Consider the following 27739-nt stretch of genomic DNA (forward strand, 5'->3'; position numbering starts at 1 on the left):
GGCAGGATATGGTTATTTTCTACTGTGGTCATATTTCTCAGGGGCTGTAGTACAGACTTTCATTTCTACCACGATCATAGATGCGGTCACGGATCTGACAATTCACGGGATAAGCGTGTGCATCGTGATGACTTATCACGGTCCCATTAGACACACGTGTTATCTCAATGTCTCTTTTGCGGACGTAGTCTCGCTGCGTATCCCTGTATTGTGCACGTGAGTAAAACTTTCAGGTATAGAAAAGTAAATGATATATAACAATTAGCAACTTGTACTAACTCATTTTTACTCAATAGCAGTTTGTACATATAATTTCAATACAGTTTATAACCTTTTGCCTGTACAACTTGGAAAAGTTTCTTATTTCAGCCTTAGAGCTGTAAATATAAATGTCACTTGAAGTTGAATAACTGCCCAAGCAGTTACTTCTCCTGGGCTCTCTGAATTTCTTCAAGCGCTTGCTCAATTGTTAGAGGTGGGGATTTGTGATTCTTGATGTACTGGGGAAAAAAAAAAAACACAAAAAGTTAATCAACTACTGTCTTAATTATGTAGATTATTATTTACTAAGCAGTAGAAAGCAACGTCAAGATATATGCATGTTTCTGTACTGCTCACTTGAGTACAGCTAAATGCTACAACAGGAACCTTAATCTTTTAAAAACTACGGCCTCCAGCAGGACTTGAGTCTTTTTTTTCCCTTTAAACTTATTCATTGATCATATGCAAAGAAACTGGGTTCACAGCAAATACCACAAGCATTTGGAAAGGAATATACACTCAGTCTCTGGTTTGTCATAAATACCTCTTTAGCCTCTTCCAGGGTATGGTAGTGGAACTTCTCATGCTCTAATGACTCCACGAGGGATGTGTGAAGGTGGTGAACATTCTCAACAAACTGCTGGGTCAGCATCACGTGCTGCTTGCACAGGGCATGTAAAACGAGAACTGAGGGGCTGTACGCGGTCAGGGCTGCAAGAAAGGGACGGGACGTACTGCGGTGAGGCACAGCCGGCAGCAAGGGCTGAACAAACCAAGCCAGATTTAGGTGCAGAAAATAGAGTAAAAAAGAATAATAAATGTGTTTTTGGTACCTTCTACTGAATCCATGCTGATCACGTGACTGGCAATTGGTACTGGATCGATGTAGCTGGTTCCAACAGATGGGGTGAGCACTGCAGAGGGGTTTGCTGTGCATAGGAGATAGCATCAGAATTACTGGGTGGGGAGAGTGGAAAGGCTTAGTGCTACTGCTTAGTTCTTCAGCAGTTTCTTGGGACAGCAGCTGCCCTAAGACCACTGCACAGCCTAACAGGAGAATTCTGTCAGCCAAAAAAATGCTGAGATAGTTATAGAACTTCCACAGTTTCTTTACTCTCAGGCTCACAACACCATTGCAGAAGGGACCTTTTCTAACCCTAGGCACAGTACAAATAAAGACTTTCGTACTCGATGCTTTGGTTTTCAAGCACACTAAAGTTTCTACTTCCTCCTTGAGTGTGGCAAGGAATAATGGCTCTTAGTGCTTTTTCCTTTAAGTAAAGAGACGTAGGCAGGGAGCTACCCCTCAGGATGTGAAAGCTCATATCTGATCCTGTCATGGGGCCATAATGCTTTCCCAAGAGAGAAGTTAAATGCAAAAGAACTCTATGAATGAGCAATCACTTCAGTAACGGGACAATGCTATTATTTACGATAGTAAAGATAGCAGAATGTTGAATTTCATTTGAAAGTACTACTCGTGCTATTGTGAGCTCTGTCGCTAACACTTGCTCATCCAGCCTTAGGTCCTGTGCAGAGTATTTTTAAGCAAAAAAAGATTTCTTACTATGATATTCAATCCCAGTCTTTTCTGTAGACAGCAGATCAAAGTGTTGGGCTTTGGAAAATTTTTTTATTTAGCACCAGTGAGTGTAAGCTGGCACTCAAGTGAAGAAGTCTATCGAGGCTGACTGCACTGGCATACATAAAAGTGTAAAACTTGCCCGACTAGGCCGGTAACTGCTGAACTCACCCTTCGCCCAGCAGTAGGTGAATGGAGGCTCTATTGTCTGAACCGCGGTTTCTGTGACGGTCACTTGGTGCCTCCGGTTGTGCTGCTCTTGGGTAGCCCACGAGGATGACGCTGAAGACGGGCATACTCCAGAACATGAGCAGCTCTCAGAATGCCCCTCTACAGATTCCCGGTCTGTTGTAGACAGAGACCTTTCAAAGTCTTCAGAATATTCTGAATTAAGAGTTCTCTCATTCTGATTAAGATAATCCTGTTTGCGTGGAGGAAAATGTGAGGAAACTCCACTTAAATGTTCACAGATTTCAGCTTCAGAGATGCATTTTTCAACTTCCTCTTCCTTCTCTGTGAGTGAAGAATCACTCACAACAGTCACTGCACTGGTCATTTTAAGAGCGGGCTGGTCCTCTTCCACCAGCAATGCATCTTTTTTCACATATTTGTTTGATTCTTGAGTAAACCAAATGTCCTTTCCCTGTAAAAGTATTTATTTTAGAACCTCCACACTCCACCAAACAAAGGCAGACTAGGAATATGTGCTAGTGGGGATTTTCTACTTACTTTGTGCTTTAATTCTGCTGCCTTACTGGAAGGATCTGGTGCCAAATCATCAAGGCTCAGGATATTCAGTCTGACATCTGCAAACAAATGACACCTACTCGTGAGAACTTGTATGAAAATTACAGTATGCTTTCCCTAAGTGAGAAAAGTGGGGGGAAAAAAATCAGTACTAACTGAAGTACTACAAGTACCTAACTACTAGTTTAGTATTAAAAAGTAACAGCAATCAGTCACTGATTCTTTAGCTTGGCAGGAACTCCTAAAATTTCCTCCTTTGATCTGCTGACATTCCTGAAGTTCAGGAGGTTTTTGTTGCCCCTCATTTCCAGCTGTTCTCACTCCGACCCACAGATCGGTACATTGTGCCACTGATACACGAAAACTACTCTGAATGTTCTAATTGTTTTGACATCGTAATGTCACCCAGGGCAGCATCATTAATCTGAACCCATTACAGTTATAAGAAATATACAAACCTATTACACTAGAAAAAAGAAACAGATTGAGATAATGACTTTGATCAGGCCTTGGTTTGTGTAAAATTTCACCAGTGAATCCTTTAAAAGTGACTTATTTGCCCATGTTTATTAAGAGAGTTTATCAGGAGGTTATCAGTACAATTCATACTGAGATGGTATTTTAGAAAACTTACGTTTCAAGCTGCTGCTGGTTGAATCTTCTGCATCAGCTCCTTTAGAAAATAATTCATCCAACGACTTTATGTCGCTTCTGTCACTTTCAAGGGATTCTTGGATTTGCTTGGTGTAGCCTGCTTTAGGCAGAGCAATCTTTACGGTGTTGTCTTTTATGGAAGGCGAAAGCAATCGAGATCTCATGGTATGTCCTGACAGGTTTCTGCTGGCGGGCAAAGGTGCTGGTGAATTAACTCTACCAAACACACTTTTCTCTGAGTCTTTGTTGTGAATAGAAGATGCTTGAGATAACTCTGCTGGTGAAACCTCCTTGCAAGGTGGAGGAGCCCTTCCTGATGGAACTGGAGTCTTGCTCTTTTTGAAGAACGTGACAAAGAGATTTATGTGTTACTCCACTGTTATGTGTAGATTGCAAAAGGGAGAACAAATCATTGTGGGTAAAACAGACTAATGTTAAGATGTGAATCTGAATTGTATCATGAGTGAGACTAAATTTAAAATTTAGTTCCTGGTGTTAGCTAAATAAAACCAATTAAAACAATTATATAAAAGCATTAATAAAGAGACATAATCCAGCAAAGTTTGTATTTACCTTTCTACCACACTGAGCATCACTTTCCAGAACTTCCTGATTCCCATTTCCAGTAGAAAACCCCAAAGAGCTCTTCATCAATTCTCTCATTTCCTCTTCATCGCTATCCAGATTAAGCTGTTGTTTAACCATAACATTCCTTTTAGGGCTTTGAATGCTTTCCTCGTCCTCAGAACAGGCATCCCTGCGGGTCCCATTCCCGCTGCTGGTACCGTAATTCTTCCGGTACTTCTTGCCCCTGGCACCGCCTTCATGCTCAGAGGCAGATGAGGTGCACTCCTCAGCCAAAGGCTTCGGGCCCGAGTCGGTGGTCTGCAATTCCAGGTACTTTTTTCGGCCCATAATTTTGCTTTCTAGTTGCGCCACTTTATTCAGGACTGAGCTTAACCGCGTGTGGGAGGCGCTGCCCAGAGTGCTCTGGGCTACACGGCTGCTCCCTGCCCACACGGGGCTTCCTGGCATCTGGCACCGCTGGATCCCAGAAGCGTTTCCATCGCATACTTTCAGGAATCTGCCGTGGTGGGACGGAGTTCTTCCAGCGTTCTCCAGCTCTACGTCCACCACGGTGAGGTCACCGCGGGCGCTGTGGCTGTGGCCCTGCCAAGAATCACAGAGTCGCTGATCTTAGGAAAGACCTGACATCATCGAGTCCAACTTGTGACTGATCCCCCCGCGTTGTTAACCAGACCAAAGCACTGAGTGCCATATCCATCCTTTCCTTAAACATCTCCGGGGATAGCTACTCCACGGGCAATCCCTCCCGATGTCTGGCCACCCTTTCTGTGAAGAAATTCTTTCTGACGTCCAACCTAAACCTCGCCTGGCACAGTCTAAGACTGTCCTCTCGTCCTGTCCTTGCTTCCCTGGGAGCAGAGCTGGTCACTACCCGGCTGCACCCTTCCGTCAGGGAGCTGTATGAAGGGGGTTGAAAAGATCCCTCCTCACTCAGGACGCGAACACCGGCCCCGGCCGAGGCTGCCTATGTACAGACCGAGATAGGGCGCTGGTGCCTCACCTGCCCTCGGCCCGCGGGTGCCCGAGAGATCGCGGCCATCCGGGAGGGGACGAGACAGAGATGAACGGGGCAAGACGGCCGGGACGGGGCGGGACAGGGTCGGAGAGCACGGCATCGAGTCCGCCCGGCCCGAGGAGGCGGTGCGCGGCCGTGTCCTGGCCCAGTATCCCGCCCACTCATTGGCTCCGCGCGAGCGACGGAGCCGCCAGCCAATCGCAAGCAGGTTTACAGCCGCCGGCACTGGACGCCCCGACTGCAAGCCCCAGCGTGCACCGCGGTCCATAAATGGGGATTTTTATGAACCCGCGATTTGCTAATTATTGGAGCGAGTTGGGAATTGATCCAGTTGTTCAGCAGGATTTGCGCTAAGACCCCTGACTGAAATACCATATTGTAGGCTATTACCTGCCCTTTGTACTTGCGTGTCATTTCCAGGGACTTGGTGAAACTTGTACTTCGTGTGTCGCAGTGAAATTTGGCATTAGGTATCTAACATCATTGTATAGTTGTAATACAATTATATAGCTATTGAACTTATGCCATGGATAATTTTTATTTTGCCTAGTTTTTTGTTTTTCTGGGATAATTTTCTAGTACTTTCTAGTGTTATTATTCTGTAAGGCAGTTCCTAGGACTTGAGTTTAAGGTTCTTAAAAACTTTCCCTTTGTATCTCTAAAGCCTTGTCTGACAGTTATGCGCACCTATATACTCCGATTATATATTTTGATTATAATGCCAGATAAGACTTACGAAATAAAAATTGATAATGAAATGCATCTGGCAACCCGCAAGATGATTTAGATTGCTTACCACTGAGGAAAATTAATGATAAAAGAAGCCCACGGACTGGGATGATTGAATCTGAATTTCTGATTGAAATTACATCAAACCTGAGGCCGGGCCGGGCTGTCCTTATTCTGTGTTAGTGTATTATTTAATTTCTTTTTAATATTGTTGAATTATGCACTGGGTTTTCCCTTTGACAGTTCTGAAATAGACATACAAAGTGCCTGGATGCTGTCTTAATAATTTATTTTTTTAATTAATTAATTAATTAATTTTCCCTAATGCCGTGAGGGAAATGAATTGGAAACAACGAATGACGTGCCTGATTTTTCTGTCTGGCCTGTCTTTTACCTCCATTTTGTAACTTTTTCAGTAATTTCCTTCAATCTTTTCTCAAGTCCTTCTTGTTTTCTGCACTTCCTTCCTCCCACAAGAACTAAGGCTTCAAATTTAGAAAAAAAATTTACGCAGACTTCAGAGCCCAGGGCTCTGCATTTACCTCTGGACGCCGGCTGAGAGGATTTTGTATGCTGAGGAGAAAGGAAGAGGTGGGAATCCCTGGAAGCCCCGACGTCAGCTGTGCCACTTTATAGTCTGTTGACTGAGTGAGGTCAAATTTTTCTTTTCAGCCCCAAGCACTGCAAAACAATTCCAGTGACGGTCTGGGGTGCAGAACTTTTAAAGCTCTGAAATACGACGGTTGCCCTGCACCTTTTTTTCCTAAATGGATTTAACTTTTATGTGATCGCAGTGGTCCAGCCTCGGTCAGGCTGCTGCTCAGGATTTATACTCTGCAATCAGGGGCTTGTTAACTTTGATGCGTTTGATGCCGAAAATTTGATCCTAGACCAGAAGAAGCTTCACTGGGGATGAAGGACCTCCAGTGGATGAAGGCTGCTTTGACAGGTTTTAGAGATACAAAGTTGATCTAGGACTGGAGCGTCTCTCTGCCGGCGAAGGGCTGAGAGAGCTGGGTCTGTTCAGCCTTGAGAGGAGGCGCCGAGAGAGGACCTCACCCCCTGTCTGTCAGTGTCTTCAGGGAGGGGTCAGAGCGTGGCCGGGCTCTGCTCCGCGGGCCCCAAGAATGGGACAACAGGCAGCAGGCAGAAGCTGATGCCCAAAAAGTTCCACCCGAGTATGAGGAAGAACTTCTTTTCTTTTCTGTGCGGTGACTGAGCACTGGAACAGACTGCAGTCTCTCACTGAAGATATTCCAGAACTGTGTCGACGCAATCCTGTGCCTTGTGCTCTGGGATGGCCCTGCTGGACAGGGACGTGGGACTTGGTGGCCCACTGTGGTCCGTTCCGTTTTGGGATTATGTGACTGCCCAGGGAGGTGGTGGTGAAGTTCCCATCCCTGGAGGTGTTTTAAGGAGCGACGGGACTTGGCACTCAGTGCCCTGATCTGGCTGACAAAGTGGCGATAGGTCAAAGGTTGGACTCAATGGGTTCTAAATGATGCTAAATAATTTAGATTTATTACCCATCAAATGGATTCTAAATGCATTCGAAATGATTCAGTGACTCTGTGGACCGCTGCGGGCAGCGGGAACTGCCGTCGGCGAGCGCCTGCCGGGCCCCGACAAAACCGCGGCCGCTCACCGGCGGGTATCGTTCGGGCACCTCGTCAGCGGCCGCCACCGCCTCCTCGGGCCCGCCCGGCCCGGCCGTGCCGCCGCCTCCCGCCTCTCGCTCCGCCCCGGCCGCGGCCCGACCCAGCGGGAGGAAGATGGCGGCGCTCATCCCCCTCAGCCAGCAGGTACCGGACTGCTTGGGGACGCGCGGCCCTCCGCGCTGGCGGCCGCGCGGGCGCGGGGAGCGACAGCGGGGCTGCACCGTACGCCGGTGCAACCGGGCCGGGACTGGCGCTGAGTACAGGCTCTGTGCCGAGAGGGGCTCGGCCCGCGGGGAATGAGGGTCGGGGCGCGGCGGGAACGGGTCCCGGTTGAGGCAAGGGCGGCAAGCGGCCCCCGCCGTGCGCCGGGGCGGGTGCTGTTGGGGGGCCGCAAGCTGCGCCGGCGGCCTCCCCTCATGGAGGCCCTGGGACTGCGTCCCTGGGGAGGGGTTGAGGGTCTCCTGACGCTTCCCTACCCCGAGCCGCCGGGATTACCGTAGGCCAGAGGTTCGAAGGCAAGGGCCGGTGCTCCGCACGTCATCCCGTTTTCCTGCTCGTACCGGAGGGTTGATGCCGCCTGGAGCTGCTGAGCTGTTGTGACAGGATGTCGTGACTGTGTAGGGTGTTTAGGCGGTACGTGAGGAGCGCGGCCGTAGCGCGGGGACACCGGGAAGGGACTGAGGGATGAGCGGAAGGTGTTCTGTCAGAAGGAGGATGAGCTTCTGCGGGGCAGGGGACAGGGCACATATCCCTGACTCTTGGGAGAGGCTGTTTCCAGCTCTGGTCGAATGCTTGGGATCCTTGGGTTGATTTCTGGTGTTACAAGTTTTTTGATTGATTTCTTACCCAAATAATTCAAGCCTAAGCAATGTGATCGCTGTTTATGATTTTCCATAGCCCTGTGATGACAGTCAGTTTACTTATTTGCTTTAAAGCAAAAGAAAAGCAACACCACCCCACTACCTTCAGTGTCTTGAAATTAAAACTATTTTCTATGCTGTGCCTAGGCCAGTCAGGCATTCCAAATGACTCCTGTTAGTATTTGGGATTATTTAAATATGTTGACTTCCTTTTAATAATGATCTTTGAGTTGCAATTCTCTAAAAATTTATCTCTCAATGGAGTTATGTGATGCTTGGATGACATAACTTGCTGTGTGTCTTACTAAGAACATGTACTGCTGTTTAGCTTCTGTTTAGTAGCTGTCCCGATTAACAATCCGTTTGATTAAGTGAACGTATTCAGAAACATCTGGAATCGTCCATGTATGCACAAACTGTTACGAAAAATTTTCAAGCGGTTAATGTGGTGCAATATGTGCAAGTCAAACTCTGGATGTGAAAAGTTCTATAGTACTTTGGTAAAAATCAAATAATTAGTGCATACTTACTCTAGAAATCCAGTTTCTCTGTTGTTTAAATTCTCATTGATCTTTGAGAAATTGGCATCAGTGGTATTCCTTTTGATAGAATATGTTATGTTTGGGGGGATAAAGGACCACGTTCTGTAAACACATCAGGTATTTTTATAGTATTTTCCAACTAATTCAGTGGAAGCATTGTAGTTCTAAAACTTGTTTTCCTATATTGAACTGTCGAGAGTAATCTAGCTATAATCGGGGCAGAAAACAGTATTTCCTTTACAGTAATAAAGTTCCTCTTTTAATAGCCTCAGTTTTGTGATTACTGAGGAGATGTGTGTTAGAGTAAATGCCAGAAATGGAATTAGACAGAATAGGAGAGGGTACGTGTGCTGTACTGTTGAGGCACGTCCACTCAGAAAGATACAAAGTAAGACTGTTGATACCAACATATTAAGAGCTGCAAACAGCATGGGTAATTCAAGCAGATTAAAATATTTGATCATATTTTATCATTAATCATTTATCATAATAATAATAATAATTTCTTTAAAAGATTTAATGTGATCCAGAGCTCTTTGTGGTCCTGAGATGACCTCAGGAAAGAGAACTGTATTAATTGTTCTGGTGGCAGGCACTTACTCCTGCCTGTTTCCCAGACCTTCACTAAGGGACTTGGAGCAGTATCCATGTGTGTGCACTGCGTACCACAAACACAGCATAAGGATCTGCTGTGAGTGTGCAGGCTCAAGAATTGAACTTCTGAACAGGAAATCAACTTGGATTAAACAATGAGGCACTAGGGCTCCGAACGGTCTGTCTGGGAGACGGTCTAAAGTGTTGGTCAGAGGTGATGTTTTGGGGAGTATAGACCAGGCGCAGGAACCATGGGGTGGATAAACTGTTAGTCAAACTGAACCTCTCTAACAGGTTATGCTTTGACATCATCAACTTTGCGCTCTTCAAAATTTTTGTCTCTGTTGGCATTGACGATCTTGGGTTGGTCCTTCATCAGCAGATGTCAGTAAATTACAGAATCCACTTGAATGATAGTGATGTCATCACATATAGTGGTGGGTAGATAGACAGCTGTGCTATTTTTATCACTTGAACCCATTTTGCCTGGTCTGCTTCATCACAGAGATGCAGCCATTTAGGTAAATCGGTCAGAGAGACTGAATCTTTGTAAAATTCTGCAAGTAGAGAATCGATGCCAAAGTGCTTTCAAGCAGCGCTTGGGTGAGTAGTAGAAGAAATTTCACAGCATTGAAGCACATCACCCTGGCTTCCCACCACCTCTGCCAGGTAAGTCAGCTCCGCATCACGGCTGACAATATCAAATGAGGGTGACAGGAGTGTCTGGTGATGGGATGTGATCATTTAGTCCTGCTGTTGGAGCAGTTTGCTCATGGTATCTTGGTATGAATCCAGTCTCTGCATGCTCTAGGCTACTCACCACATCATTTAGAGGAGCTTGTAGTTGGTGGTTGACTCTCTTGTCTGAGCTTTCTGATAAACAAGAGGGGCATAGTTTGCTGATAGTTGGCTGAAAACATGCTGGGTTTTATTCAGAGTGGAACAGGCTATTTCCTACTTCCACCTTTTCTCGGAATGATGTGTTTCCTGCTTGGACAGGAACACAGTACTTATATGTGTTGATCGTTTACATGCCAGCACAAAGAATAGTCAGGTTTATGAGTTATGCTTGCAGCATCCTTCTGAAATCCTGTCCACTATCAGGAAAAGCGAGAGCTTCCAGAGGGTGCTGATGTTGGAAAGTGCGGCGGCTTATTTTGTTGATGGATATAACTGAAATACATTCAAGATGCTTAGGAAAATGTTCTGAAAATGCAGGATTTTTCCATTCAAATAGAGCTGTAATCTTCAGAGATTCAGTGTTTGCTTGCGCTCGGTTCAGAGAACTTAGTTATTATGGATAGCTCCTTAAATGAAAATTTAGCATGTTTACTGTAAACTCGCAAGAAGGTTCTCTTGGTGTAAAATAAAGTTTTCATGTTCCTGATTGGTCTTTTCTTTCATCGTGTTCCTGCCCTCCATCCTCTCAGAGTAGGCAGAACATCTGGAAATCCATGAGGGTGACAAGAAAAAAAAGGTGACATTTGGGAGGGGACATAGGAGTTAGTGATAGGACTTAGTAAGAAATACTCCTTTTTGGGCATCTTACTGCTCCACCTGGAGGTGGAGAGTGGTTGTCCCAAGCGAGTTTTGTGACATCTCTGTGTCTTGCTCATTAAACTCTATATGGAGTTGTTCTGCTGCTTTCTTTTTAAAGCTTCTGAGTGGTCTAAGGACTGATGTGATTTTGATTGGATCAGTGTTGCTGTTGGCATTAAGGCTGAGGAGAACAGTGTGGAGGGACAACCTACCTGCGCAGGGCTAGAACTCATGTGGCAACTGTAGGAGGCGAGTGAGAAGATGGGTTTTGGAGCTTCTGTATCTTTTGGCATTCCAGTTCCCGTCTGCTCGAAATGTCAGCAAGAGGGACCGGGATCTGCTTTTTTGGTGCACTGAAAAGACAGGGCTTCCCTTGGGTCTGCAGCTTTCATGTAATGCAGTGATTACATCAAGTTTAAATCCTCCAAAGGTGTTGTCGTGGAATTGCGAGAGTTGTAATTCGCCATTCATTCTGTGTGTGTGTGTGTATATGTATATACATGTATATATATGTGTATATACATATATGTATATATGTATGTGTGTTTGGTTATTTGGGGGTTTGTTTTGTCTTTTGTTTGCTCTGTTTCAGTATAAGATCCTGAAAATGTGTTAAAGCAGGCACAGGTTCTCTGTGTGTGTGTGTGTGTGTGTGTGTGTGTGCGCGTGTGTGTATTTGTCTGCTGAAAATACTCTGTAAGGATGTATACGCGGCAGGTCAGCATTGTGTTGAAAGCTGGGCCTTTGTTATCGGTACTTCTCATACTGAGATCTGAAATACTTTGGCAAATAATTCAAAGGTGTTCTTTGAAACCTTGTCCCTAGGTATTGTCATTCAGTAGAAGTGTGAGGAGAGGTAGGAATCCTGATGAATGAGAAGTACTAAGAGATGACAATAGCCTGTGGTCTTGGTGGATCACTGTTATCCACACTTAAATTTCAAGTGTCCGGTTTGAAACACAGGAAATTAACACACTATTTTAGGTTTTCAGTAGAAGTTATACACAAAGTGCTATACATTTCTTTTCCTGTCAGTTCTGATTGTTGTTTGTTCTGTTTTCTTACTTGTGTTTCAGTTTTCTACTGGAAATCCAATATATGAAACATATTACAAACAGGTATGTTCTTAAAAAAAAAGTAAAAATAAAGTGCAGCTTCTTCTTCCCTGAGATTTCCTTCTCTCTCTTTTCCCCATTGCAGTGCTAGAACTGTGTGAATTGTGAGTGGTGACAGAGTTTGTGTAACTCCTTTTGAGCTAGAGGCGAGAGACACTTCATTTCTTAAATCTGCTTTCACAACAGTCATGTTTCAATTAAATGTTAATTTTTCTCCTTCAGGTAGATCCAACATACACAGGGAGAGTTGGGGCAAGTGAAGCTGCTCTGTTTCTTAAAAAATCTGGTCTCTCTGATATCATCCTTGGAAAAGTAAGTTGCAGGAATTTGATAATGCAGTAGTTGTCTGCACACTTCTTTTAAGTGAAAAGAAGAAAGTAAAAAGAAAATTTGTCTTTTGTGTAACATTTTTGTTGTTAACTCGACAATTCAGTAGCATTGTATGTCATTACTTGAAAGCTTAATGAACACTTTAAGAAGACCTACAGTAGGAACTGTTGAGCTAAGTCTTCTTTGAAATTCACAGCAGCATTTTTTTTTTTTTTTTGTATCTCCACAGATATGGGATTTGGCTGACCCAGAGGGTAAAGGATACTTAGATAAACAGGTAAATTAAATGTTCGTGTGGACTTCCTATATTACCTTTCCCAGATTAGCCTTGTTTCAGTCAAGCCCTGGTGCCACTAGTAGTTATCTTTATCTTTTTCAGGGTCGATTTTTTTTGTTTACAAGATGAGTTTTTTCCCCAGCACTGCTCATATCCAAGTGTATTACTCAGTGAGGCTGCAGGAGAAGTTTGGTTCTAATTTCCTGTATCTCTTTTGTTCTGTAAATACTTGGTGTGTGTACTGTGTAGATACACAGTCATTGAGTCACAAATGAAAATATTTTGATTTTAGAAGGCTTTAGTGTGTGAAAAAATTAGCATTTTTACAAAAAATGGTTTAGAATATCAACTAGCAAGTTACTTGCAGATACAAATAAACTCTTTCAAAACATTGCTAATTTTTAAGAAAAATGGTTGAATTTTAATTAGGAGAGCGTTCTTCATAAAAACCAACTTCCAGTTTTCTCCTCTTTGTTTCCTGTTACTGTAAAATTTTTCCTGACTCATCCTTAAAAGCAAAGGGGTAGTTGTCATTATGGGGTTGTACATCTGGGGTTTCTTTTTACCGAGTTGCACATGTACAGTGTCAGTAAAGATCATAAGTGGCTTTTTTTTTGTGATTTAAACTGGTTTTTAATAGACAACACAATTGTTTGTAGGGTTTCTATGTTGCATTGCGCCTTGTAGCATGTGCACAGAATGGCCACGATGTAAACCTGAGCAGTCTGAATTTGACTGTGCCACCTCCTAAATTTGTAAGTAATACCCATTTAAATGCAGGTATGTGTTAAATGAGAACTTAGGCTTCAGTTGGAACATTGGAATAATCTTCTGTTTCATAAATGTCATGGTTCTGGGGCTTCAGGCTGCTGTCTCACAGTTCCTTAGGACACAGCAGCCAGGGCTGTCGCAGTCTTGTCATGCTGAGTGACAAGAAACCAGCCCTTTCTGGGACTGCAAAACCAATGTGAGTTTAAGTCTGGTCAGCTCGGTCGGGAAGTTGATGTGGCTAAACTCTGAATTTATGAAAAAAAAAAAGGAAAGAAAAAAGATTGGTTTTGGGGCTGGGTCAATAGTAATGTGTAGTAAAAGGCACCGCTGCAGCTTTGCCCTGCAGTAGCTGCTGCAGAATCTCCTTGGGTTGTGTTGGTACTGTGTTCGGATACCGAATGCATCTACTGAATGTCCTTACCCAAGTACTGTAGTGCCATAAAATGAATGTGACTTTTATTTACATGTTCATACATACATAGGAACATGTGCAGCCTTTTTTCCTCAATGTAGTTAAGCTTTGTGTCTATAACCTTCTCGAATTTAATGCAATTAGTAAGTATTAGAAACAGAATTGTATCTATCTCTTTCTCTCTTTCTCTCTCTCCCCCTCTCTCTTTCTTTCTATCTGTATATATGTAGAAATAAAAAATTTTCTGATTTTTAGCATGATACTAGCAGTCCTTTGCTGATCACACCACCCTCAACAGAGACTCACTGGGCTGTTAGGGTAAGTGTAAAAGAGACCGCATTCCATCCATTTTTTAGAAGTAAATATTTTTCTTACGTGTAAGTTTCCCAGTGAGAATGTATTTCCCATTTCAGAAGTCCTCCCTTTCTATGCAAACCTGTGCACAATAGAGAACACCAAGGTGTAGTTTTAGATATGCAATAAGTATTAAAAAAAACCCTTGACAACCACTGGTGTGATGTTTTTGAGACAATGAATTTAAATCCTCTGCCTGGATTTCTTCCAGAATTCTACAGTTCTCAAATTTGTTTGTATAAAGGAATCCCACTGGGAACAGCAAATTATTTCACCACATCCAGTCTGAACTATTAATTTAAAGCCCAAGTTCCTGTGTTCTAATTAGTATTCAATGATACAAGCAATATATATCATTTGGGAAAAATAACTTTTGATGCATATGTGGGGGTATTTATATTTAGGTAATTTTCAACTGCAAACATTTCCAAAAGGTAGAAATTTAATGAAAAATTGTAGTTACGTGTACTTTGACGTGCGAAGAATAAGTTTTAGTTCTATAGAATTTATCGAAGTAGCTTTAAAACAGAAGAGTGCCTTGTCTGCTGCATGGTAAAATCTCTCAGCTATCAAAGCTGAGAGAGCTTCAAAGCTTTCTCTATGGGTTTGCAGTTAAATACAGTACAGTGGCACTTGCAAGAAAGCTTTGAAATTTAGGATGAATCCATGTTACTGACCAGTCTGACTCTCTTGCAAGATCTCATTTTCATTACTCACGCAGACACACTTTTTTACTTATTCAGACTATTTCTTACCAACTAGGTGGAAGAAAAAGCAAAGTTTGATGGTATTTTTGAAAGCCTTTTGCCAGTAAATGGTTTACTTTCAGGAGACAAAGTAAAACCAGTACTGATGAATTCAAAGCTACCTCTTGATATCCTCGGAAGGGTAAGTTGTTTAGATTTAGCTAGTCTCTATTTAGCTTCTCGTAGTTATAGTGTTAAAAATGTAATTTATCAGCAGAGATCGGCTTTTGGCTTTTGAGATTTTGCATCGTGTGCATGCTATAAAGCAGGAATGTTAAGACTCCAAACTCTTTCATTTAGAAATGAGAGTAAGAGTAGTAATTTTGGCCCTAGAGTAGATTGGCCTCATTATCTCTCTATTCATTTAAGAGCTGGAAATTTGATTTTGGTTGTTTAAAAACAAGAAACAGCTTTCCTGAACCATAATAGCTGTTATAACATTCGATTATTCTGTCTTGTCATTTTTACAAACATGAATTATTAGACATACCATTAAATCCATCGCCTGTTTGTACAAAACCCCTTAAAACATCCTCCTTTGTTTGTAGTACAAATTGTCAAGTTGTTTTTTCTTTCATGTGTATTTATAAATACTTCCAAGGTCTGAGTTTAGTGCATCCATTGTATATTTGAAAGGGAATTGGACCTTAAAGTATTTTTCTGCCTTCCTTAAAAACGTGTTCTTTAATGCTTTGCATATTGATATTTCGGAGAATGAGTACATTCTTTGTAAAAGCTCTATCTGCGTTACATGAATCTCTTCGGGAAGAAGTGCCTCTTGCTCTGTATTATCTACGAAATCTAAGTATGATTTGTTTTAATTCGGTACTTGAGTATTGTGAGGTGTTGAAAAGCTTTGGGTTTTATCTTGTTATTGTCACAATAGAAATTCAGGAAGCTTTTGCCTGTTCCAGAAAAGTTTGTGGACAAGATAAGGCACTGATGAAATGGACAAAGGACTAATCAAGGAGCTTAAATTTGTCAAGAGTCCAGTGATAAAGCAGAGTTCTTACAATTGAGCCTCAAATCTTGGCTTTTTGTGCACTCTACTGTCTCCGGGACATATTCATGATTAAACAGTGCTATGTTAGAGTTCACAAAGTTTTGTATCTCCCTAGATCTTCTTCAAGTTTCATTGACTGTGCCTGACCTGAATTTAATTGATTTAATTTAATTTAATTGATAAATGCTTAAATTCTCTCCAACAGGGAATTGAGGGGGCCAGAGGGAGCTGCACATAGTTTTAGTTTTTAGTAGAAAACCCTGATCATCTAGGACTGGAATAGGCGTTAGAGATGTATTGACTTTTTTATTGGACTTTCTTATGAGGAATTTGAATGATCTGCTAGCCCACCCCCTCTGGGCAGTTCTGAAAGCCATCTCTCAATACTTTTACTCAGCTTGATGACTCTGTAATTGCATCTCAGAAAGATGAAAAACATGCCTGTGTTGCAGCCAGAATTTGTTAGAGCCAGTGTTGATTCGTGTGGCCGGATAACTCTAATCCAGTCTGTTTCATCAGAGAATGTTTAGATAGGTAATATAGCTAATATGATCTCCTACCAAAATCTATGAGGAGTCTTTAGAGGGCATGTTAATACAATGAATACGTAAAATGTAACTTGGTCTGCAAATCATTTTTTATAATCTTAATTGCTGTAGGTCTGGGATCTCAGTGATATTGATAAAGATGGTCACCTGGACAAGGATGAATTTGCTGTGGTAGGTTGCTTTAAATTCTCAATTCACTGCTTAGTCTGTCTGTCAAAGCAAATAGCTCATTTCTTTCTCAAGAGCTTTGTGGCTTTCTGTGCTACAGACGACTGTTCTAATCTAAATTGTTCACATCAGCTATTAAATGACCTTCCTCAAATCCGTCTACTGACTCTTGACTGTCAAGATTAAACTTGTTGGAATTACATTCAAAATTAATTGCTCTGGTTTGCATCTCTAGTGTTACTGTCTTTGTTTTACTAATATGTAAACGACTGACACAGGAAGATCTTGTTGCTTTATCTAATAATTGTGAATGTTATCTGACCTTTTTGCCTTCGCAGGCAATGCATTTGGTTTATAGAGCTCTTGAGAAAGAGTCAGTTCCGTCACAATTGCCCCCTTCTCTCATACCACCTTCTAAAAGAAAGAAGACACCGGTCTTTCCTGGTGCAGTTCCTGTTCTACCTGCAAGTCCTCCACCAAAAGACAACCTCCATTCCACACCATCCCATGGCAGTGGCAACAGTCCGAACAGCGTAGGGAGCTTGTCTCCCAAGCACAGCATCAAACAAGTACGGGTGCACTTCTTTCTTTCTTATTTTTGCAGTTTTGTGTATTTGTAAGCTGTAGGAAAAATAAATCTACTTTTTGATTTCTACCTCATGTGAGCACTTATGTCCGGGAGATTTGGATGGAGAGGGTGAAATGAGAATGGTAAGACTTGGAAGGACATCAGGTGAATTTTAATCGGTGACCACGAGGTAGCAAAACTTAGGGGGAATTTTCACTTTTCGTAGACAGTGAAACCATGGAAAGGTTTTGCTTGTGTATCTGCTTTAATACTAAAGAAATCTACTTCTAAGTCTCCTGCTATTAGCATGAGGATTTTATATGCCTGTTTTGGTCTGTATTTCCAAAGAATTAATGCTTTTCAACTGATGAATAGCTGTTTATCAGTGTTTTTATTCCAATAAAAAGTGTGAAGTTAACATGCAGTGAAAATACTTATTTACCAGTCAGACTGGAGCATACAAGATGTTCAGCACATCCAGCTCTGGATAATGTCGTATGTACTCAGTGTGTTCATAAAGACTGCTTCTGTTCATCTGAAATACCAAATTTTGTTTTGCAGCCAGCTGTGAATTGGGTGGTACCAATGTCTGAAAAACTGCGATATGATGAAATTTTCTTAAAAACAGACACAGACATGGATGGGTTTGTGAGTGGCCAAGAAGTAAAGGACATTTTTATGCATTCAGGTCTGTCTCAGAATCTCCTAGCGCATATATGGTAAGAATTCCGTACTAGCTGTGTTTTTGTAACGTGCTGATCTGGGAACTCAGATTCAGAATGTGATCCTAACATTAAAAAATGCCAGAAACAAAAAACCCCAACTTCTTTTACTTGTCCACGTGTCACTGTTGGATGTGAAATGAGTCACATGGACGCAGCTTGAGGTGTGGTGAAAGAAAGATTTGTTTTTTTGTTCTTTCAATATTTATAGGTTTCCAACTACGACTAAGGATTGGATAGTCAGGTTAACGCTGAGAGACGTCCATCAAAAGGCATATCTTTAATGGAATGTATAAACACTTATGTTTATAGTTACTTTCCTGGGAAAGTGGCTAGAACTTGTAGAAAAACAATATCGAAGGCCTGAGTCTCAGGGCGACATCCACATACTGCAATATGTGGGCTATGTGGAAAATTAAGGGAGAAATAAATACTCCCTTTGCTTTTTTGGGGGTAGGGGCAGTAGGTCAGTCTGTTAATTGTGACTGTCTTTTGAAGTTCTAGTGCTCTAAATATTTTCTCAGACTAACGCTGCTCTATTCAGTTAAATATGTGTAATAAAATACTGCACTGTTTATGGAAATCTAACTAGAATAAGTAAGCTCTGGTGGGGATGAACCAAAAAGAAATTATGTGTATATACGTATTCAGGCTTTTTGGTAGAGCAGAAATAAGATTTTCTTGTTTGTGAGTATTATCTATTTTTATCAGGGCTTTGGCAGACACGAGACAGATGGGAAAGCTCAGCAAAGACCAGTTTGCACTCGCCATGTATCTCATTCAGCAGAAGGTCAGCAAAGGGATTGATCCTCCACAAGTGTTACCTCCGGATATGATCCCTCCCACAGACAGGAACACACCCATCCAGGTAAGTCAGCAATTTGTTGTTGATAACACTGAACTTACGGGCTTTGAGTATGGGTTTTTTTTTTTTAGTATTACGTTAAAGAATTGCCAGTACTTTTTCTTATCTCCGCTTACAAATTTCTTTTAATATTTGAAAATATAGCTAATTTTTTAACAACCAAGACAGTAAGTAAAGAAAAATGCAGTAAAGTACTCCATAAAGCAAGAAGTAATAATGCTGGAAAAAATCTAGACTAGAAAATGATCCTTTATAATACAGAGGGTTGAGTCAGGGAACTTGTAGCAGAAAATATTAAAAGCTGGTTGAGCAGCCTGTCCCCGACTATGATCAGCACCCAATTCCTCCCATGAAAACATAAAATTTTTTAATGGTTAAATGAGGAGTGATGACTTCTTAGTTTCTGGGATTCATCCTTTATAGCATGGCAGTCCACAGTCCTGTGTCCATCACTGCTAATACCACTTTACTGGAGCATCTTTTCCTGTGCTGACCCTGCTTTGTTCCTTTCCTCGAGAGCATATCAGTGCATTTCTGAAATGAAATTGAAGAAATACTTCTGTCATGTCACTACATTCACCTTTTCTATAAATTATATTGTGTTTTTCTTTACTTTTATTTACTTTCCCTAACCAAAAACCTTTGGAACTCTAAATAAATATTGTAATTATTGCTGTTGCTATGATCCTCCTAAGGTTTTTTCCTCTATCCTTTTCCTATAGACTCTGTCAGGTTACTTGACCTCTGTAGGAACTGAGATCTCAGCACTAACAGAAATGCGTCGTGTGAGTAATTGCATTGTCCAAAGGAATGCACATTTCTAATGTATGCTTTTTGCAACTTCAAAAAAGTTTTTATTTCTACACCTTTGCTTTTGAGTTCTGTGCCACTTGCTCTTGGTGTGGTGGTAATGTCACAGCAATGTGAAGTGCCCAGCACTGGCTGCCAACCTGGTGGTGTTCCTTCCTTCAACAGCTGGAGATGTATTGATCTGGCAGGAAGTTCCTGGGACAGGCAGCTCAGGGCTGTTGAAATTATTCCTGGATTAGTTCTCTGCAGCTGTGAGCAGCAAATACATCTTGGTGTGAGGGCTTTAAGCTTCCCACTATTTTCAGTTAATTGCAATTTTCTTTTTCTATGTGGTATGTGCTTAGCTGAGCATCAGATAAAATAAAAAAATAGAATATGCTACCGTGAGCTTAGTTAAGCGACTCTTATCCTAATCAGTGCAGCAGCTCATTTTAATATATTACGTAGTCATGTTGGGTGACGCCTGGCTGTGATCCTGTGAGCCAGCATTCAGTACAGGTCTCCCAGCAAATCTGTATCTGGCCTGACAGTATAAAAGTGGTTTTTGATTTGCTGCCTTGAAGAATTAGTCTGAATTGTTGTTGTTATTTGTGATTACTTAATAGCATATTACCAAAACAATGATCTGTCAAAAGTGAGGACTTAATTACATAATTTAAACTGTATATTCACCATTGTTTCTACAAAAATGTCGCATCTTACTCTGTGGATCTTGGCTTGTTGGTTGGGTTCTTGTTTGTTTTTTAATATTTAATAAAACCAAGTTTTCTGTGGTTACCACAGCACTCTCAAAGTGAGTGAAACAAGCAAACTCTCTATATTCTTCTTTTGAAAATGCTGTATAAAAGTTGTAGGTCTCCTGCTTTGTCATACTAGCAGTGAGTAGAGTGCGCCAGTTTTTGCTCAGTTTCAGTGTTTGTTTTTCCAAAGAGCGATCCTTTTTATAATAAGAAACAATTTTTTACCTAATGCTGACATCCTTCCTTAACTTCTGATAGTGGTTGCCTTATCTAAAAGGCAGGGAATGGCCTCTGTATCATCCCTGATCTACACTCGAATGAACGTAGAAACAACCTACAGGAAATGGGGTATAATTGCAGAAATTGCCATTAATTTGTGGCAGAGCTCTAGAAGACTGGAATTACAATCTGCTTTCATTAAGTCCCCTGTAAACTTTACTAGTGACTATAGCAGAACTGAGTCTTAGGTTTTGAATTTTAATTCTACCATAGCCTGCAATTTCCTTGTTGGCATTGTGCCTATCCTTTCGATGCTGTGTATTCAACTGTCCTGTTTGTTAAACAGCCATATTAAAAATTCTCCTTTCTCAGGGGTAGAATTGTGTGTCACATTCCTTGCTTGTTACAGAATAATGTGATGTCTCTCATAGAATTTTGCAAATGCAAATGGTAAGGATTTTGTATCCCACCTCTGTCCTCAGCCTTTGTTAAAGGAGGCACTTCTTTTACAACTTGACGTTTTAATAGATTGTTTCATTCTTAACAGGATAGTGCAAGTTCTGTTGGATCAGGAGAATTTACAGGGGTGAAGGAACTGGATGATATTAGTCAAGAAATTGCACAGCTGCAGAGGTAATAGTTGTGGACTGTTAACAAAATCTTGATGTAGAATAACAAAGTAAGTCTATAGTACTAATGTGTCAGTTACTTTTATTTTCTTTTAGTCATTTTGTCATTATTTGTTGCTGTAATTGGTGACGAATTTCCTAGTGATACCATATAGGCCTATCAGGGGACTTTGGAAGATTGATGATGGGCACGGATGGTATTTTTCAAAGAATAATTGATACATATGCACCTTTTCTCCTTTAAAGAATACATGAGAGTGCAGGCTGGCATTTGTCTGTGTGGTGTTTCCAGAATAATATTTAATTGATTTTTCCATGTGTGGTATTTTTTAACTAATCACAAATACATGTGCTTGTTTATCTGACAGAGAAAAATATTCTCTGGAGCAGGACATTAGGGAAAAGGAAGAATCAATCAGACAGAAAACCAATGAAGTTCAGGTAAAAACTCTGTTTATCATCAGTAGTTTTCATGTTTGTCTAAATAACAAATGACAATTTAGCATTTTTTCTGTCATTCTATCATTCTTTCTGTCATTCTTTCTTGGGATTTTCCTCTGACTGGCAGGAAAGAATTCATTTTACTGTTCTCCATCAGAGATGTTTTCATCTGATGCTGGCTAATATAAGCATAGTATATGTGAACAGTTTGAAATACCTTCTTTGTTAGTGTTTAGTTAACACTGTAATTTAGGAAATTGTTTGGAAAGTATTGGTTTTGATAATTGGGATGACTCAATACCGTGTGCTCTCCCTTTTCCTTCTTGTGAGCAGTGATTTATTTCCTGATGTCTTACACAAGTTCCTGCAGAAACAAAACAGGCCAATGTAGGGTGTAGCCTATATGTTGTAGAAAATAGTCTGAATTTTGCCAAGTTCTTTGTCTGTGGCTGATCCTTCCTTAAGACAACAGCTAAATGTGGGTTACAAGTTGCGGAATTTTCTTCAGGAACTGCAAAATGATTTAGACAGGGAAACAAGTAGCTTGCAAGAGCTGGAGGCTCAAAAACAGGATGCCCAAGACCGCCTGGATGAGATGGACCAGCAGAAAGCCAAACTGAAAGATATGCTGAATGATGTAAGGCAGAAATGCCAGGAAGAAACACAGGTGGTAAGTGTATGTTAATTCTGGACCTGCTCAAGAGTAATATGTCTTCTGTTGAGGGAAATTATATTTGTTTAATGAATAAGCTTGCTTGCTTGCTTGGTTTTTACCATGAGCAGTAATTTTCACACATAATATAGAGGTCCAAGAAAGGATTTTGCTATCCTCAATACCTTTCATAAAGGTCATAAATGAAAGGTTGAACCCGACGATCTCCAGGGTTCTCTTTCTACAGGAACTGTTGTTGTTCTGAGAATATATGAAACATTGATTCAGCCTCATAGGGCAGTTGAAAGTCAGTAGTCCTAACCCATGAGACTGTCCATGGCAGTGGTGCTGGTTTTGATCACTCTGAGTGTTATCAGGATTGAGTTTTCAGGTGGATGCAATTGCCAATGGAAATGGATGTTACATTAAGGTAGAAACTTACTGTGTAAGGAAGTCACATAAGAAAGTGTATAAGGAAGGTTATAAGCAACTCTGTAATTTTAACTCTTAACAGAGTTAAAAATCAAGCTCAAACTACTTGATAAATGTTTGAATGGAACCAAGTTCTGAAGGTGAACATCTAGGAAACAGCTTTTGATTACCTTTATGAGTAGTGGAGTATTTCTGTGATTTAAAATAGTAACTCATTCGTGGTCTTATTGAAGGTGCTTTTATCAAGGATTTTGTGTAACAGCGGAAGCAGCATGCATTTCTTCATAAGTTCTAAATATTTTCCTTAGTAGTTGATAGGTTGCTTTACCACTTTCTGTTACTTACTATAAATTCAGTTTAGTATGCCCCATTTATTCCAAATTTCTTTCTGATTTTTCTACTGTGTTGTTCCAGATTTCATCGCTAAAAATGCAGATTCAGTCTCAGGAATCAGATTTAAAACTACAGGAAGATGACCTTAATAGAGCAAAAGCAGAGCTGAATCGCCTCCAGCAAGAGGAGACTCAGCTAGAGCAGAGTATCCAGGCTGGAAAAGTGCAGCTTGAAACAATAATCAAATCTTTAAAATCAACCCAGGAAGAAATAAACCAGGTATTCATTGGTTATACTTTATAGAATTTTTTGCCTCTTGAAATGCTGAGTTGAAAAATTATTTTTTAGAGGAGGAAAAAGTCCTGGTTCCTGAAATAAGCCTTCATAGCTCATGTTTAGTAGGTTAATTCCTGGTCTAAGTTAGGAAGCATTCAGTTCTGGTGGGGATAAAATGCAACTGTCAGGCACCAGTTTTTAAGGAGACTATAAGAATGACAGAGTGTTGTTGAGTGTGTAACATGCTAAAGCATTTTTCCTTCTCAGGCAAGAAGTAAGCTCTCTCAGCTGCAAGAGAGCCATCGAGAAGTGAATAAAAGCATTGAAGAATACAATGAAGCGCTCAATGGGATTCATGGTGGGAGTCTGACAAATTTAGCAGACATGAGTGAAGGCCTTGGGCAGACAGAAAGAAGCAATTATGGAGCTGTGGTAAAAAAAAATACTGTTTAGTATATTTTACACTAATGAAGCTTCTGACTTGCACCTAATCTGAAGTATTGTTTAGTCGGTATTTGTCCCGCGGTCTTGCGGATTTGTAACCTGCCACGTGTTCAGTCTCAGGACAGAGATGGGGCTTTGTTTCCAGCTCAGGTGTTCTGTTTTTTCTTGTGTGTTGTCCAGTTTACCAAGGTGAAATCCTCTCATGCTGTAAATTTCCCTTTATCATGTACTTCCTTCTTATTTCCAGAAGAAGCTCTAAAAATTTCCACTTTATAGTGAGATACATTTATTACATATCTTATGTTCCCTTTCCAAAAGGATGGTTCTCTTTTGCTAAATAATTCCAACATCTTATTTCTCTTCTTTTTTTTATTTTCTTTTTTTATTACGTTTTTATTTAATCAGCATTTTTTCCCAAATCATAAAATCTTTCACATTCTTTAACATTTTTCAAGTCAATTTCTTTTGGATATCTAATGTCGATTTGGGTATTCAATAATCCTCTAAATCACAAGAATTTTCTTTTGTTTCTTAAGCCTATTTCTTGTCTTAAATAAGACAAGATAGAAGTTGCATACTTGCTTGATTCTGCTTGCACATCTACGTGGCCCTTCCTCATTATGAAAACATGTTTACCCTTGTAAGCACAGTATTTGTTATGGGTTTAGTATGAAGTTAAATATATAATGTGTAAGTAAATATTAACCAGCCATTGCTGCCTTTCTGCAGTACTTTATGCTTGATCAGTAAAAACAAACTGCTCAAAAGAAGAGCAGTGTAGATAAAAAAAAGCCAGTACATTGAGAAACATGTACTTAAAGGTCTTAAAAGACTTTAGTGCTAAGTTTCTGTGCTTGCGTGGCTTGCATAAATAGATTTAATTTCCAGTGAAAATTTCCTGATATTTCACTTACTGGCAAAACCTAGGAGCCACTTACTGGCAGAAAACACCAGTCTATGTTCATAGCAATTTTTTTTAAACTGTTGTGCCATTTTCCTGTTTCTCAATTCGGCCTTCCTCTTCCTTCTCTCCCCACCTCCCTCCCCCTATTCTGAGAAGTATTAATAGGGATGTTTTCATTTACATCTTGTAAAGGGATGAAAGAAATCCTTTCTCTTTCTGGTGTTGGGGGCAGTGTAAGTGGGTAGTTGTTTTTGGATATTCCTTATGTTGGGTTGGAATGGCTCTCGTTGTCCCTGGAATTCTGCTGTGCAGAAGTTGTCTGCTCTTGGCGCTTCATCCAAACCAGACCCAAGCCAGGGATATCGTGCAAATGAAATGTTATGAAGAGGTTTCATAACTTCAGCTTGCTGCTTGTTCATACACGGTATTTTCTGCAACTTGACAAATGTAGATGTGGCCTCTGCTGAGAAACCTCTTGTCATCAAAATGTTGGGGTGACTCTTCCTACATGAAGTGCTTTATCATGGGAAATCACTGTTTGGAGCTTTAAGCTCAAAGATGAGATAACAAGAAGCAATCTAGTATCTGACTACTCAGTAGTAATTTGTTGTAGTTGTAGTCCACAGATTATTTATGTATCCTTTCCTTTTAAATAAGTGTCTTACCTGAAGCTGAGCTGTAATGGCGGGGGGAGAATTTTTGGGTAGTGTGATGTTTGGGGTTGCTTTGCTTTTGTTATTTAAATGTTTGAGAGTTGAATATATTAATATGGGCAACAGTTTAACATTTAATTGCTATATGTACTGTTATCTTTTGGTTCCGTGTAGCCTTGGGGTACACCTTTCATTCTGCTGTATAGTTACTTCTACTTGGAAGTCGCATATTCAGGAAGTTCTATAGGAAGTAATTTTAAAGACTAAAGGTTAAACAGGAACCAAGATAACATACAATTTCTGCTAAATGGGTAACTGGACATTTTTATCATGACAAGCCGCTGTGAAGTTTCTCCTCTTATATTTTTAGGATGATCCATTTAAGAATAAAGCCTTAATGTTTACCAATAATACACAAGAATTGCATACAGACCCATTCCAGTCAGAAGATCCTTTCAAATCCGATCCATTTAAGGGAGCAGACCCCTTCAAAGGCAGTAAGTGACATCTAAGTGCTTATCTAAGACCTTGAAGTCCAATTGTTGAATAAATTATATTTTCGCATCTTGCTAATTAGTCGATAAAACAAATTGTTTTTCTCTTCTACTTAGGTGACCCATTCCAGCATGATCCTTTTGCAGAACAACCACCTGCTCCAGCAGGTAATAGCCCTTTTTAATGACAGTACAGATATAAACAATTTGTAGCCAAACACAAATATTAACAAACATGGAGAAAGCATAAAGGTTTCCCTGTCTTCAGATTTTTGGTTTGTATGTGGGAACATAGAAACTCAGCAGGATGTGCATTCAGAATCAATATGTTTAATGAGAAGTGTGTAACTATTGAGTCTGAAAGCTTCATATAAGCATCTACTTGTTCAAACTTAGTAAATACCCTCGGTAGAGCGGTCCCTGGAAGTCTGTCAGATTTACCAAAACGCTGTATGTTTGTGTAAGAAAAATTGTACGAGGGAGTATGAGGTCAAATATAGAATGTTCCTTATAGATGCACTTGTGCTACATTCTGTTTACCTTTTAATGTTCCTTCTAGATCCCTTTGGAGGAGATCCGTTTAAGGAAAGTGACCCATTTCGTAGTTCCGCCCCTGAGGATTTCTTCAAGAAACAGGTGAAGAGTGACCCATTTACCTCCGATCCATTCACAAAAACCCCCACTTTACCCTCAAAGGTCAGTAATTTTTAAATCTACACTTAATAGTTTTCTTTACTATTGACAGACTTATTGTCTGAAAGCTAAAAGGAGTGAAGTCACACCAAATACTTTTTTTCTAACTGATGAAATATTATTAATTGTAGTCTTAAAATGTAAGTATGGATTGTTAAGGCAATCAGCAATGTTCTTTCTGGTTCCATGATAATAGAACGTTCATCATGAAGGTACTGGTAGCTGGCTATTTTTTCTCTCTGTTGGGAATTTCAAGCCAGCAGCAGCCAGTCATTCCCACCATTCCCTCCATACCGTAGATTTGTGATAGTAAATGAGATGGAGGAACTGCTCTGGCTAAAGGATTCCTAAACCTTCAGCAGATGCTGAATCTTTTATTTTTTCTCATGTGTTCAATAGGGACTGCACAGAACACGCTTGTTAGAGCCATAGTCACAGTTCTAAGCTATCCCGATGTACATGTGTGTGTTTGTTTGGGGGGCAGTATGAATTTGTTTTGTTTTGTTTTGTTATTACTATTTTCCTCGCTCTTACGCAGTTCATTGAGTGTTGCTACCCAAGACCGGTTTCATTTAGTGGGAAGTTAGTTCGTCTTACAGTATAGGATTGTTATAGGTTTTCTTTTAAATAAAATCTAATTTGTCAAACTGAAGAGAAACTGTAAAAACCATCTGTTTAAAAAGAAGTAGTATACAGACTCTCTGAATTAATAATAATATAAATGCATAACCTGCATATTCTGTCTCTGTTGCTTAAAGACTGAACACTTCTGGGTGTATTTTCTTATTTTGCCTGGCTACCTAATGTTGTATATATTTCAGTGGGATGCTCTTCTCACTGGTAGGTAACTGGTGTTGTGTTCAAGGCTATCAGTAGCCAAATAGACTAATAATGTACATTTCATATAATCGGTTGATTTTATCCTACTCTGTCCACTGAATAGAGTGGTCTGAAATTGAAAACTATTTGTCTTAAAGCAAGAGATTTTGATAGGCATGAAAAGGTAAGTGCGCAGTCCAGCAGAAAAATAATTGTGTGTATCTGTTCTTATTTAGCCTGACCCTTTTGAAAGCACTGATCCTTTTACGTCTTCCAGTATCTCTTCAAAAGGTCCAGGTAAGAAGTAAACATTTTCACATGAAGATGTATAAGGAGGTATCTTTTCATGAGACAAGAGTCAAATATAAGAGTTGAGAATAAAGAGTCTTGTGAGCCGTTAGTGAAAAGCGTCATGGTCTTGTTACAGTTCATGAAGACCGTCTTTGTGGCACTAGATGTGTCGCTTTTTTCTTCTTGTATTTTCCCTCCAAACAACTGGTAGAAAATCTATTGTTTAGTGGAATTCTCTTTTAACATCTCATGACAAGTCAA

General features: G+C 40.6%; 2 protein-coding genes across 7 annotated transcripts in view; one reads left to right on the top strand and one right to left on the bottom strand.

The window, feature by feature from the left end:
* Positions 1 to 266: 266 nt before the first annotated feature.
* C28H19orf44 (chromosome 28 C19orf44 homolog) lies at positions 267 to 7844 on the bottom strand. 2 transcript variants are annotated; one of them, XM_088067775.1, is made up of 8 exons: positions 7730 to 7844; positions 3818 to 4414; positions 3225 to 3579; positions 2573 to 2649; positions 2015 to 2486; positions 1095 to 1190; positions 806 to 972; positions 267 to 500 (listed from the first exon to the last, which is right to left on the bottom strand). In XM_088067775.1, the coding sequence occupies exons 2-8, from the start codon at positions 4277 to 4279 to the stop codon at positions 423 to 425; spliced, it is 1707 nt and encodes a 568-aa protein (XP_087923901.1). In that variant the 5' UTR covers positions 4280 to 4414; positions 7730 to 7844; the 3' UTR covers positions 267 to 422. The 2 variants fall into 2 exon arrangements, with proteins under 2 accessions (XP_087923901.1, XP_014115802.1); XM_014260327.2 differs by lacking the exon at positions 7730 to 7844 and adding an exon at positions 4833 to 4989.
* Positions 7328 to 27739, top strand: part of EPS15L1 (epidermal growth factor receptor pathway substrate 15 like 1) — a 46426-nt gene continuing 26014 nt past the window's right edge. For 2 of the 5 annotated variants that reach the window (XM_014260321.2, XM_014260325.2), the window contains exons 1-21: positions 7328 to 7378; positions 11846 to 11887; positions 12107 to 12196; positions 12444 to 12491; positions 13151 to 13246; positions 13930 to 13992; positions 14791 to 14916; positions 16437 to 16496; positions 16832 to 17062; positions 17623 to 17780; positions 18495 to 18651; positions 19371 to 19433; positions 20965 to 21050; positions 21415 to 21487; positions 21996 to 22157; positions 22986 to 23183; positions 23448 to 23612; positions 25552 to 25678; positions 25793 to 25843; positions 26235 to 26371; positions 27424 to 27484. In XM_014260321.2, the coding sequence (XP_014115796.1) occupies positions 7349 to 7378; positions 11846 to 11887; positions 12107 to 12196; positions 12444 to 12491; positions 13151 to 13246; positions 13930 to 13992; positions 14791 to 14916; positions 16437 to 16496; positions 16832 to 17062; positions 17623 to 17780; positions 18495 to 18651; positions 19371 to 19433; positions 20965 to 21050; positions 21415 to 21487; positions 21996 to 22157; positions 22986 to 23183; positions 23448 to 23612; positions 25552 to 25678; positions 25793 to 25843; positions 26235 to 26371; positions 27424 to 27484 (2224 nt within the window). In that variant the 5' untranslated portion in view covers positions 7328 to 7348. The remainder of the gene's footprint in view (positions 7379 to 11845; positions 11888 to 12106; positions 12197 to 12443; positions 12492 to 13150; positions 13247 to 13929; positions 13993 to 14790; positions 14917 to 16436; positions 16497 to 16831; positions 17063 to 17622; positions 17781 to 18494; positions 18652 to 19370; positions 19434 to 20964; positions 21051 to 21414; positions 21488 to 21995; positions 22158 to 22985; positions 23184 to 23447; positions 23613 to 25551; positions 25679 to 25792; positions 25844 to 26234; positions 26372 to 27423; positions 27485 to 27739) is intronic. The other 3 variants (XM_014260323.2, XM_088067774.1, XM_014260322.2) reach the window with 2 other exon arrangements.

This window comes from Pseudopodoces humilis, chromosome 28 (assembly GCF_049639895.1).
Source record: "Pseudopodoces humilis isolate 2021_Gansu_Grassland_sample_001 chromosome 28, ASM4963989v1, whole genome shotgun sequence".
Lineage (NCBI taxonomy): Eukaryota > Metazoa > Chordata > Aves > Passeriformes > Paridae > Pseudopodoces > Pseudopodoces humilis.